Source organism: Eublepharis macularius, chromosome 1 (assembly GCF_028583425.1).
Source record: "Eublepharis macularius isolate TG4126 chromosome 1, MPM_Emac_v1.0, whole genome shotgun sequence".
NCBI classification, from domain to species: Eukaryota; Metazoa; Chordata; class Lepidosauria; order Squamata; family Eublepharidae; genus Eublepharis; species Eublepharis macularius.
This window is the reverse complement of record NC_072790.1, coordinates 199,825,145-199,837,934: the sequence shown is the minus strand read 5'-3', so window position 1 is coordinate 199,837,934 and position 12,790 is coordinate 199,825,145. Positions and strand designations below refer to the sequence as shown.

At 38.6% G+C, this 12,790-nt stretch overlaps 1 protein-coding gene across 1 annotated transcript in view; it reads right to left on the bottom strand.

Annotated features, from left to right (window-relative positions):
- Positions 1–2,459: 2,459 nt before the first annotated feature.
- Positions 2,460–12,790, bottom strand: part of CAMKMT (calmodulin-lysine N-methyltransferase) — a 457,417-nt gene continuing 447,086 nt past the window's right edge. Inside the window, exons 10-11 of the mRNA XM_054983651.1 lie at positions 11,576–11,707; positions 2,460–4,849 (exon numbers count right to left, since the gene is read on the bottom strand). Of these exons, the coding sequence (XP_054839626.1) occupies positions 4,772–4,849; positions 11,576–11,707 (210 nt within the window). The 3' untranslated portion in view covers positions 2,460–4,771. The remainder of the gene's footprint in view (positions 4,850–11,575; positions 11,708–12,790) is intronic.

Here is a 12,790-nt window from a genome sequence, read left to right as displayed (position 1 = left end):
AAGGAATTTTACTTCAATAATAAGGCTGTGCTGTAAGAAATGGCTGAGAGAGATTCTTTGGCAAAGACTACTAGGCACTGTCTGTTGATGTAGATATGCTCCTACTGGGTAGTTTCCATGTCATGAAATGTTTAATTACTTATGCATTAATTAATTAATAAGACTGGTAAATAATAAGAGGTTAAAAATACAGAAAATGGATTAGTCCTGCTGAAGTAACAATTTATTTCAATTCATACCCTTGTAAACCTGAGGTGTCCTCACAGTATCGGTGAATGTGAAAAAGCACCTTCTAAAAAAACTGCATCAATACACCAGTTCAATTGCTTAACATTGTTTTGTTAGATGGGAGGGGCTGCTTCCTATGACTCCATTCTGCTCACAGTGTTCCATGAGCTGAATAAAGTTATGGAAGCCACCCATTATTTTTAGTGATTTTATTATTTTATTTAATGACCATGTGGCCATCAAGAACATCAAGATTTGCATATGCTTCAACTATCTTTACACTAGGCACTGTTTTTATCTGTCCCTCATAAATCAGTCCCTATTGTGTTTATTTTTGCTTTGGACATTTTCAGATGTAACAACAGGCCATGGTTTGCATACCATGATTTGGCCAAAGGCCGATTGATTACTATTAAACTAGAATCTCAAACTGTTTTGAAGGCGGTTTGCAAATCATCGTTTTGGCAAACTGGCCGGTCTTTATGTCTGAATGATCAAGTCATGGTAGTTCTCTCCTTTTGGAATAGCTTCAGGGATCCTGGTGATAGGTAGCCAAAGAGTGTAAGACGAAGGCTATCTGCACAAACCGTGGTTTGTCATGACATCATAATCATGCATTTCTCTTGGCTTTTAGATCAGTTGAGAATAGACTGTTTCAGAATAAACGAATAGCGTATACAGCAATATGTAATGAGGGGACATGCAGACAGTAGTCATTGTAGTGAGAATGGGAGAATGGGATTGGAATTGTGTCTCTATTTTCATCTGTGAAACGCTAAAGGGTATGACTTTGCAGGCCAATTCTAACTATATTTACCCTGAAGTAAGACACGATGATTTCAGTGACATTTCCATCCAAGAAAAAATTGTTAGGATTTGCTGCTGTTATTGAAAGTCTTAATTGCAGCAAAAGATCCCAGTGGGTCAAATACTGCTATGCATTCATTCAGCTTTACTGGAGAGATTACGTGTCTTCAAATATACAGTGGCATGTGGTCTGGAGGGGTTTCTCAGGCAGGAGCTGAATTAGCATACCACTTCCCAAGCTTGGGGTGGTGATGAAACAAACAACAGCTCAGAGACATTCCCATTTATTCCCTCAGCTTCTGATTGGTGAGGGGTGGGCACATGGCAGCTTCTCAGCCAGTTAAAAGGTTTTTGTGCTGTTTTCAGCTCTTTGGTCTGAGTAACCCAATAACTTCCTTGCTTGTGATCTTGGCTTGCTCTGCTCTTTTCCCCTCTGCTCTGTCCCACCTCACCTTGCTTTTGCCTTTTGCCGGTTTCCTTCCCTCTTGTCCCTCCCTGAATTGATTTTTACTGAATTTTGCCCTTCCAGCTCAAGACTCTCAACCTAGAATATATGACCTCTCAGATTAAAAAACTTGTCTTATTTCCTTTGCAGCCGCTAACAGGAGCAAAAATCTTCTTTGTCCTCTTCATGTCATTTATGTGACCTCAAAATAATAAAAAATGGGGCACACAGCATATGTAAAGCACAAGCTACACACTCCAAAAATGAAGAGCAAGCTGAAGAAGTTTTATTTCTAGGACAACTGCAATCTCCTCACAAACTGCTTAATTGTAACAGCTTCTGCTTCATCCACGTCCCCCCTTCTTGCAATAAATTATTCAATTCCCATCATTATTTTAATTTTCAGTGAAGGAAAGATTGACTTTGCAACCTTCCAGAAAACCTCTTTTAGTGATTACATGTACATCAATATTAATTTCATTGTAAAAAAAAATCTGTTTATATTTCCTTAGGTTTTTTTTGGCATTTCAGTAGCAATATTCACATTCAGATTTAGGGGCCCCCAGTGTTCTTCCTGCCGCAGCTTATGACAAGAAGAGGGTCTTAAGTTGTCATTTCAATATGAATGAGAAGAACGACAGGCTTTCCGCTCTGCTTCTTATAACCCTATGAGAAAACTTGCATGAGTGTATTGTTTCCATTGGCTACCAGCCCTTATAAAGTGCTTTACATTTTCAAAGGGTGTTTAAGACATTTGCTCATTAATCAACTTTTATTTAGGGCATACACTAATATGTACTACTATTATTTTTTATTAAACCCAAATGTAAGGAAGACAAGGTGGATGGCTATGAAAGTATAGCTGAATATATGCAGATGTATGATTACATTTGTTATTAATACAGGTGCTTTCTTGAGATCAAAAATTATCCATGCTTTTAACTTTAAAAAAACTTTATTACCATCTTGGAGAGTATAAACACCATTGAAATATTTACCAGTAATATACCATAAACTTAGTGAATATATTCCTATATTTGTTAAAAAATCAGAAGAGCATCCCATAACACAACACAAAAAAGACCACCTCTATGATTTTTCTTAAAGTGGACAGGGAAAAGAAGGAATGAAGCAAAATGTTTATTCACACAATGATTGTAAACAGCAAATGCTACAGTCGAGGGCCCCCGTCCTTTCATCAATTATATGCATGAGCAATTTTGCTTCACCATTCAGCCTCAATGCATAAATGTTTGCAGGATCGTGTTCTTAAGACCCCTTCAATTAAACCCTTACGGGATAATAGCCTGCATTTGAGACACCAGCTTGTACTGACATGACAGGCAGGAAAAAGAAACAAACAACAATAATTAGTTGTTCATTTTGATATACTTGTTATCTCCTCAGAGGAATAAAGAGTGGACTAATAATTTCCAGGGCCATTAGATGAAAATTGTCAAGTTCATCAATGTGTCCTGTTCCTAAGAACATTTGTAGAGGCACAGAAGGTTTATACTTTCACCAGTTTTTGTGGGTCTGTGTTGAGATTTATACTGAATACCTACCTTGTTGGGATATGTTGCATCTGTAGGAGGCATACTGAGAAGATGGAGCATTCCCTCTACAATAAACCTAAGTCGTTTCTAAATTCTTATAATTTCTTAGGAGAAATTCCACACAGTAGAGTCTCAATGTGAAATCCATAAAATCCATAAAAGGGGATCTACCACTGAAATACCAGGATAAATGGCTGGTTTGCATTGCCCCTGGTCTTTATCCAACACTGAGAATAGACTGCTGTTTTATCAAAAGAGGAATAAATTGCTGTTATTGTGATGTTAGCCCATCACTTGGCATTGCAATTCAGGTTTTTGTGAGAAAGAAATGTATGATCTAACTGCGACTTGACCTGTGCCTTCTTAGATCCATATAGGTGCTCTAATGGAGCATAAAAAGTGTTGAATACAAGGACATGCAAACTGGTGGTGAAGAAACGTGTTGGAGAAGAGCAGTGAAGGGAGCAGGACTTTTGTGTACAATTCAATTTGTTAAACCGGAGAGGAAAAGCAACAATCCAAAGGTAATTATTTTAATGTATTTCATCAACCAATTGCACAACAAACTGCATTTATATGAGATATTATCAGGATTCTTTTTCTTAAACAACTGGGGAGGGGGGAGAAAAGGTATGTGGGTTTAGAATCTTTTTTTTAAATCCAGGCTGCCAGCTTCTTAGATGGTGAGACTTTTCTGTGAGACCAGTGAGAGAACAAACCCCAGTCACTGGGCCCTAACCTTTACTGTTGTTCGTAGTAAGTAACCATTAGCCATATACGTGAGGCATAGAATAGGTTAAAACAAGATGCTGGAACATTAATTTTAGGAGTCGGGGGTTGCATACCTCTGTGGGGGAAGAAAATCCCTCACAATTGCTGTAGCTCTGAGAATTTCTCAGGCAAAGATCTGTTTTTAACAAGAGATCTGTGGAACAGTTGCAGTTAGATTTCAGCACTGATAAAGGCTCACTTTTCATTCATAGCCACAGTGCTCTTCTTGTACCTAAACAGATAATAAGTACTCAGCACACTCCCCCTTCTTGACACAACACACTGAGACTAATCACACATAATTGGAGAGGAGGAGCGGAGGGCTGGCCAAGCCATTGTGTCCAGAGGACAAATGGTCAGTTTATGAGGCTTTGGTTTGAGGCAGTAATTTCTTATACATCTATGGGGTGAGAACAAAAAAAATCCTGTTGTCAAAAAACGTTAAGTAATCAAGCAAAGCAAGTTTGAAACGTTTTGCTGGGGGTGGAGGGGGGAGGAAAAGCCATAAGGCAAATTTCGAGAATAGCAAGGGGGGGATCAAAATATAGGATGAGCTGCATCTATAATGCAATAGGTTGTGTATAATGCCCCTAAATTATCAGCATCTTTCTTTTCTTCACTTACTAGAACAAGAAATCCTTTAGTGTTTTACAGATGGTCAAACACAGCCACAAAACAGATGCATTCAAATGTAATCGCAGAAGCACTCTTTGTCGAGATGAAGCAACCGGGTGCATGATGGAAGTCACGAGGGGGGGGGGAGAGAAATTGAGCTCTTAAAGACTTCATCGCATTGGACTGGCTTTTAAAGAAAAACTGGGTGGGGGGGGGGTCTTGGAATGATATATTTACTATACAGTTCAGGGATTTCTCATCTCAACAAACTGGAATCACTTTTTCTTAAAATGGCATACTTTTGTCGCTGTAATTTTTCTTTAAAATCAAAATATACCTGCCACATATATTATACATGTTTGGTTAAAATAATAAGGAATGGGTAGTGGAGATTTTCATCATAAATCTCTCTTTCTTCTTTTTTCAACTGCAAATGAAACAAAACAAAGAACAGCACCGTTAATACAGTGTCGTGGATGGATACAAAACAATTTTAATTGAACTCTTTAAGGGAATAAATTTTATAAAATATTAAATTGCTTGTAGCAACAATTATAGTTACGTGTCAGATAGTACCACAATGACAGAATGGTTAGTAAGCTTTCTCAGTTTTGTAAATTCATTTCTTTTCAGCTGTACCATAAAAAAGTGTTCCTGTAGATCGTAAGGGAACATGTATGCAATATATAAATGCAAATAACTGATTCACTCAATTAATTAAAGTAGATTCCAGTTAGGATCTAGTTGAAATGTACACTAAATTTCTTGTTGAAATTTAGCATGAAGGCTAAAACTTATCTTCAAAATGTTGGACCTTCTGACTTGCAGCAAAGATTACGTTAAAGATAGACAGACTACTGTGATACATCACAGGACATTGCGCATCTGCACAGAAGTCATTCCAAAGGACACACTGAGGGATTTCATATATTAATAAAGTGCAATTCAATTTTTTAAAATACTGAAGCCCATCCGTGGCTTCTAGAATTGACATTATATGAAACTCATCAACTCACATGCCATATAAAATTAATTCTTGTTAGAAATAAATACTCATTTAGGCAGAAAAAGATTTTTTTTTCATTTGGCAAGTGTTTTCCTATTGGTATAAATTGGTATATCCAAATCAGTTGGAAATTTTCTGTATATTTTAAAAATCTTCAATGAAACTATTTTCTTTGCAAAATATAGATCAGACGGAAACCAAAACAAACCCAAAAGATACTGGGGAAGAGAAATCAATGGCTGCTGATGTTTCCCATTCAGATAAGACTCATCTCTCCTCTGTAGTATGAGTTACAAATATTAGCTGATCCTTGCCACAGTAATTATTGCTATTATTTAAACATGGGTGTTTCTCGTCTCCTGTTTTCTGACTACAGAGTATAACCTGCCATCTATGGATATGGTGCCTTTTGCCGCCCCCCCCCCCCCCCCCCAGCATCAATTTCTTTAAAATTCTAATTCACTTTACTAAAGATGTTCAAAATTTACTAAAGGAATGACAATTAGCACGGTTATATCTTTAACTCTAATACTGAGGAAATTCAGCCTGGATAAGATTGTTCTCAACCAGATATCTGACTTTGCGTCCCACAAACTACTTTTTCAGCAGCCAGGATGTTTTATTTTAAAATGACAAAAATGGACTTGAACATCTTAAACATTAACTGATTTATTCTGGATGAATGTTTGTGGGACATGTACTAGAATAAATTAACTACTGTCTAAGGAGTAATAGCTTTTTTGTTGCTAGAAACTAGCAGGCCTTTTGAATTTAGGAACATTTCCTAATTAAAAACAATAAAAGTGGAATGAAACATTTCAATTAAAAACTTTCCTCTGTTGCACTTTGTAATCTATTTGCTGGCATAGAAATGAACAATCCATACACATATGCATATTTTATTGGCAAAAATTATTTTCTTGAAGAATAAACTTCTAATGGGTATTCATTCATATTGCCAGTCATAGTCCTCTGATGGGGTTTGGGTCAACTGCTTCACTAACCTGACATCCAGTACGAGTGTACTGCAAACTCTCTAAAGTAAACCCATTGCAAAAAATTGTTCCTGCTTAGGGCTGTGGCCCATCTGATATGCCCCCCTTGCCTCTTTTAACCTGAATTCTCTAGTGACCTCTGGTGGCCAGCACAAAGTATCCGTTACAGAATTTAAGAACAATCTCAGACACAACCACACCATTCCAGATTAGCAGGGGGATGTTAAACAAATAAAGAAATGCCACGAAGCCATGTATTACTGCAACCTGTTATCCAGCCATAAGTGCATGGGAAACATAACATTATTGTACTCATATATGCATACAGATCCATTTGCAAACAGTGCATACGTTTCAGTCTAGAATATTATGCAGTGTTATTGCATACATCAAGCTTGTACTTCCGAGCCCAATTAATGATTGTAATTTTGTGAAATGAAAAAAAAAATCCCTCATAAACCTGCCTTTTGAAACCCATGAACAACGAAAAGCAAATTGTGAATAAAACAATTTTTCAATTTTGCAGGCAAGGTGGGGGGAGGAGAAGAGCAGGAGAGGCCTATGAGGATTGAAATAAATTATATGGCTGCTCTTAGTAGCATTATGCTTTACCTCCTAATTGGATGTAACACACTCAGACCCACGGGGTGAACAGCAGCAGCAGGAGAGGAATTCATACTGTTTACCCTTTACAGTAGCCACAATTATCAACAGCACACCATACAGATTATAAGCACCAGCCACTCATAATGTGGCATTTCAAACAGATAAGGGGAAAGGCAATATGACCATTCTTTTGACACAACATCTAGAGCTCATATCCTAGTTGTCCTTAAAGCACACACACAACCACCACCCGGCTTTATTTTATTATTATTAAAATACAAATCAGTAATGTGTGAGTGTTTATATTTTTATTATTTCAAAGGAGGAGAAAAATGCTTCTTAGGCTTTAGTGAAAGTATACACAATTGAGCTTGTGCAAAAGAAGATTCCAATATATTATTTGCAAAGAAAGCAAACCAAGCTTGTAAATGCATATTTTGACCGAATAAAACAATGATGTGCTTTATATTCACTAGATTAGTATAAGAATTATCAGCTGAGTAACATGGATGTAAAAAAGAGAAGAAAATAACCATTACTATTGAGTATGTGTGTTTTTTAAAAGAAACCACCATCATCACATTTTTTAAAAAAATACCCTAAACTTTTTGCTGCTTTATATCTTGACTAGGGGCAATTCTATGGTGTGGGTACAATTTTAAACAAAAGCCCTGGCATATAGCATAGGAAGGCCCAGTTTTGATTACAGGCTTGCTTTTGAACGGAAATAAAATTTCACAGCTAACAATGAGAGGTGAAAAGTTTAAGAGGCAAAGCTGTTCCTCCTGATCACTGACTGTTAATCAGCTTCATGGGTGGTTGCCTAAATCTGTGGATTTTGTGTGTGTGTGTGTGTGTGTGTGTTACTTGCACTACTGCCAAGATTGTAACTCATTTTTCCCCCTGTTGTAGGAGGTGGGGTGAACAACTCCCCATAGAAGGCAGCTGTGTATGAGTGACATGAGGCACTAATGCAGAGGGCAAAATTAAAATTCATGAATCTCTCCACAACCATTTGTGTAACAAGATTAAGACGGGACAGCAGAAAATAGCTGCATTATCAGGCTTCTTACAGTTCTCCAGCTGGTTACGCTCTATTCCAAAACAGTAGGGATAAGAGGATAACATGAAGCCGAAAGGAAAACGCCTCTCCTTCATTTGGGGAGCAGACGCATCCCAGGGAAAGATGAGGTTTGGGAAGGGACATATAGTAGAGAAAAAAGAATCTCCACTCAACATGTAAACTTTTAATGGTAGGATTTGCAGCAGCCACTAACCGAAACAAAACAAAAAAGTTAGAAGTCACAGCAAGCCACACAATACTGTTTCAGTTTTTGCTTCTGGAAACTAAAGGATCTATTTTTCTAGCAAAAAAAAGATAGAGAAAAGAATATTGATTAATTAGGAAAATATTAAATAATGAATTAACTTCAGGATGTTTTGATGTAATATGTGGGGGTGGGGGGTAGACTGATTTAGAGAAAGGTAGAGAGCAGCATTACAGACAATGTGATTATTAAAGACAATGGATCTCTGACCATTATGTTGGCCCTCTATGTACATATATAATGTGCAGAGCTGTTTCCTGAAGGACTGATATCCCTGTTTCTTACTGGTAGTGAACCAAGCTGAGCCTTTGTCTGTTTCTTACTATGCCATCCTAAATAGGTTTACTCAGAATCTTACTCAAGTCTATTCAGCTGAGCTCATTTCCAGCAAAGTGTTCTTAGGATTGCACTGTCAGTCTACCTGCTCTTCTCTGGAGCAACTAATGGTTATTGATTCTCTACTGTAATATAGTGGCTAAGTGGTTGGGCTGCAAATCAGCTCCCTGCTGGTTTGAATCCCTCTACTGCCATGAGCTGAGCAGGTGGCCTTGGGTGAGCCACTCCTCTCAGCCCTGGCTCCCCAGCTGTATGGTGGGGATAATAACAACACCGACTTTGTTCACTGCTCTAAGTGATCTAATTTCTCTAAAAGAGCAGTATATATGAACAGTTATTATTAATCTCAGCCACTGCGTTTTCTCACATGCATATGCAGTATCACCAAACAACATAAGCAGTCAAGGAAGTAGCAAATCACCACAGAGGTGACAATCTCATAAAGCAAGTCATCAAGTGAAGATGTTAATTTGTCATCAAACATAAAACTAACAGTTCAACATCCCACACCATAATATCAGCCCCCCCCCCAAGAATTCTATATCACATAACATTTGAGATGATACCAGTAAGGGCCTTCCTGACATGGCCAGGTGAGCCATTCCACCAAGTGAGAGGTTCCTGTGATGGATGCTCAGACAGGGACAGGCAGAGTTTGCAGGATGGTATCATTTCCTCAAGAGGAGTTGCACAGACATAAATGAGGCTACTAAAAATCTACTATTTGAGTGAGTGGCCAAGCATTGGAATATTTCCTGCCACCACCAAACCTCTTAGATTGAGAAGCAAGAGAGAAGTGCTATGCAAATACCTTTTATTCCAGACTGTGCTAACGAAAACACCAGGAATCTAAGAAGGAGGTGAGAGAACTGAGAAGAGCCCCTTTCCATTTGATGTCAGAAGTACCACTGGGCTATGGATCCACCAGAAGCAATAATATAAACCCATTCAGTCAGGAGAGGGTTTGAGATTAGCCTACAGCCAAAGGTTATTTGACCAGAAAGTCTCTTCAGAGCAGCAGCCAGAAGCCCTTCAACAGTCAAGCGCATCCTACAAACTTAGCTGATCAATGAGAAAACAGGCAATTCAGTGGCTCCAGTTACAGCGCTGCAAGAGTACTCCATTTCACTATAGCAATATGACAGGATACAAACAAGCACAGACTAAAGCTTCAGCAAGATGGTGACTGCCCAAAGCCTGGGTCTCAAAGAAATTGCAAGAACTGAGGCAAGGGGTAGGGCCATGGATAGTTTCCCCCACAAACAGTACAGAAAGTCCTCTGCTGGTGCAACCGCTCTCTCCCTAGCTTGCAGCTTTCAGAATCTGGCTTGCTTGCAACTAGCACTGGCTTGATATTGCCAATGAAATAACACTTGCTTCACTGTGTCAAAATAAATTGCTATGGCTTCCTGCTGTTACAATATTAATCTTTTGTTGGACCATGTCCAGCTAAGGCATCACTATCATATTAACCCTTTGCTCACTCATGTTCCACTTTATAGTTCCAGGCCAAGCTTAAGGAAGCTAAAGAGTTTTGACCTGATGGATTGTGGTCATGAGCCAGGTTAGAGCAAGAGTAGCTGCTTTAGTGCTGCACTGAGAAACAGAGCACAGCTCTATGGCAGCTCTCTGAACGGCTTCCTCTCCTATGCTGCATTTAGTTCTCTGTATCAGAGGTTAAATAGGTGAATGTGCAAGTTAGTATATGCCACTAATCAGAAAGAAAACCATGATGACAACCCAATTAATCCAGCACCATTAAAATACAATGTTACTAAAAAAAAGTTGATTATCCCTTTCTGCCTTCTGGTTTAAGGTTGTAAGTCAGAAAGGGAGCCATGAAAGCAGCTACTCATACTATCTCTGTATTTTCACAGTGCAGTGCTATGCAGGCTGCAACTCACATATCCTTTTTTGCAAGGATCACTGAATTAGGCCTGGGTGTATAAAACTAATGCACAGACTCAAAATACTCTGGTAAACTGGTGGGGAATTGTGGCTTCTGCCCAATGGTTGTTCCGCACAGGACCTATTATGGCATTTTGGAACCTTCAGTCAACTGACAAGGGGGACAGGAAGAGAAGTGGCTTTGGAGCCCAACTCTCATTGTCAGTTGTATACTGAACTACGCTGTAAAATAAAAACCCCAAGTAATAATGGATATTGATTGGAAGCATTGGGGGGGGGGGGAGAGCTTAAGGTAATTCTTTAAAAAAATGTCTGCTGAACACTTTTTCTGTTTCCTATATTGCTCTACACCTGTATGTAATAAAAGAAGACAGTGATAACAGTCGCTTTTTGTAAGCAAGCTTAGAAATCGCACTCAGATAAGTTCCTTTGACCTAAATCTTGTAGTACCCAGATCCGACATATAACCCCACAACTGTGAAATTCTGTGTGCGATTTCGCAGCTTGAAGCTGCCAACTGACCCAGCTATGAAAGAGTTAGATAAGGATTTAAAACCATGATATGATACAATTAGACATTCACCTCCTATTTATTTCCATGTTTTTCAGCATTTAATAGAGTTAACAGCTGCAAGATTTTTCGCTTAAAATATGTGTGTTTGCTGGCCATAGATGTGTGTGTGTGGTAAGCTAAATTAAACCTCTGAATGTTTTGAATTAGACCCCTTATGAATGAACAGATTAGTTCTGAGGAAATGGTAAACAGGAAAAGCTTCTATAAAGCTCTTCTAGACATGCAAAGATAAAGGATGGTTCTACCACACAGAATAATCAGATACAAAAAAATAGCTATTTAGAAGCAGCATACCTAAGAGTACTTTAATCAAACATTTAGGTTACCTGCCAAAAGGACCATGATCTCTTCAAAATGCAATGCGGATTAAAGTGTTATCTAACACAAGCAGAAAACTAACCTTGGAGTGGAAGTTTGAAATGTGCTCATCATAATTTTCATGTCTTTGGATAGAGAAACCAGCTTTTTCAGCTAGATTGCAAAACTGCTTTAGAGTATTCCCTCGGAGTGGAGCAAATACCACTGCTTTCCCCTGGAATATTAAAAAGAAAATGTACACATTCATTAATAAGTTCTAATATAAACCAGATCACATGTATTGTTTTGTTGGAAAAATGTAACAGGAAAATAAATGTTTCAGAATATGCAGTTCCATGACTACGGAGATTCAGATATACAATTTCACAAACTTTTGCCCTGAAATGTGAATAGAAACTAAGTTTAACTTGTCTGTATAAAAATGTCTAGTTACATAGATCAGGTACATCAAAAACTGTCAAGTTCTAAAGAAAACCCTGCCATATTCATATTTCATTTCCCTTAGAGTTAGGGATGTCACACATTGTCTGGTGACTTGTTCCCACAACCTCGCAATGAACATTCGTCCTTCTAGGTCACCACTTCCTACTCTGACTGGTAGCAGCTCTCCATGGTCTCAGGCAGAGTCTTCCCTAACAACTCTGATACCTAACATCGTTTACCAGGAGACACCAGAAGCTGAACCTGCCACCATCAGCATTCACAGCATGTGTTCTGCTATCAAACCACTACCCTTCCTATAGATGAAGAAGGTTCACATAGAAAAGAGTCCTGTTACTGAGAGTATCCTGCATTTGGCCATGCTCTAGAACACCAGAAAAAGTCATGTGTGAACTTTGCCAGATATGAGGCACTGGTACAGTTCAACAGCTTTCTACCAGTGAGGATGCTGGAAATTCTGTGATGTAGATCCCAGGCTTCCATATAGGACTTTCACTTCATGTTCTGGGCCACACGACACCTTTCTTTTCCTCTTAACTAGAATTCTCCGGATTTCTTATATAGAAGCTTGGCCATTTAACCTATTTACATTTGTATTATAGGCATGTCCTCTTCTGTCTTCAGGTTAAAGAAAAGTCTTTTGACCAGTAACAACAACCTTCCCCCCTCTCCTCCTCCCTTAATTTAGGATGGGCTCAGCAAAAAGCCCCTTTCTTGGAAACACACCTTAACATGGTGAGGGGGTTTGAGTGTGTTAGTGAAGCTGAGAGCAACACTGTCAGGAGCACAGGCTTGGTCAACAGTCTAAACTTCTGGAAGAGTCACCCCAGGCGGAATGGACAAAGTTGAAAAACCA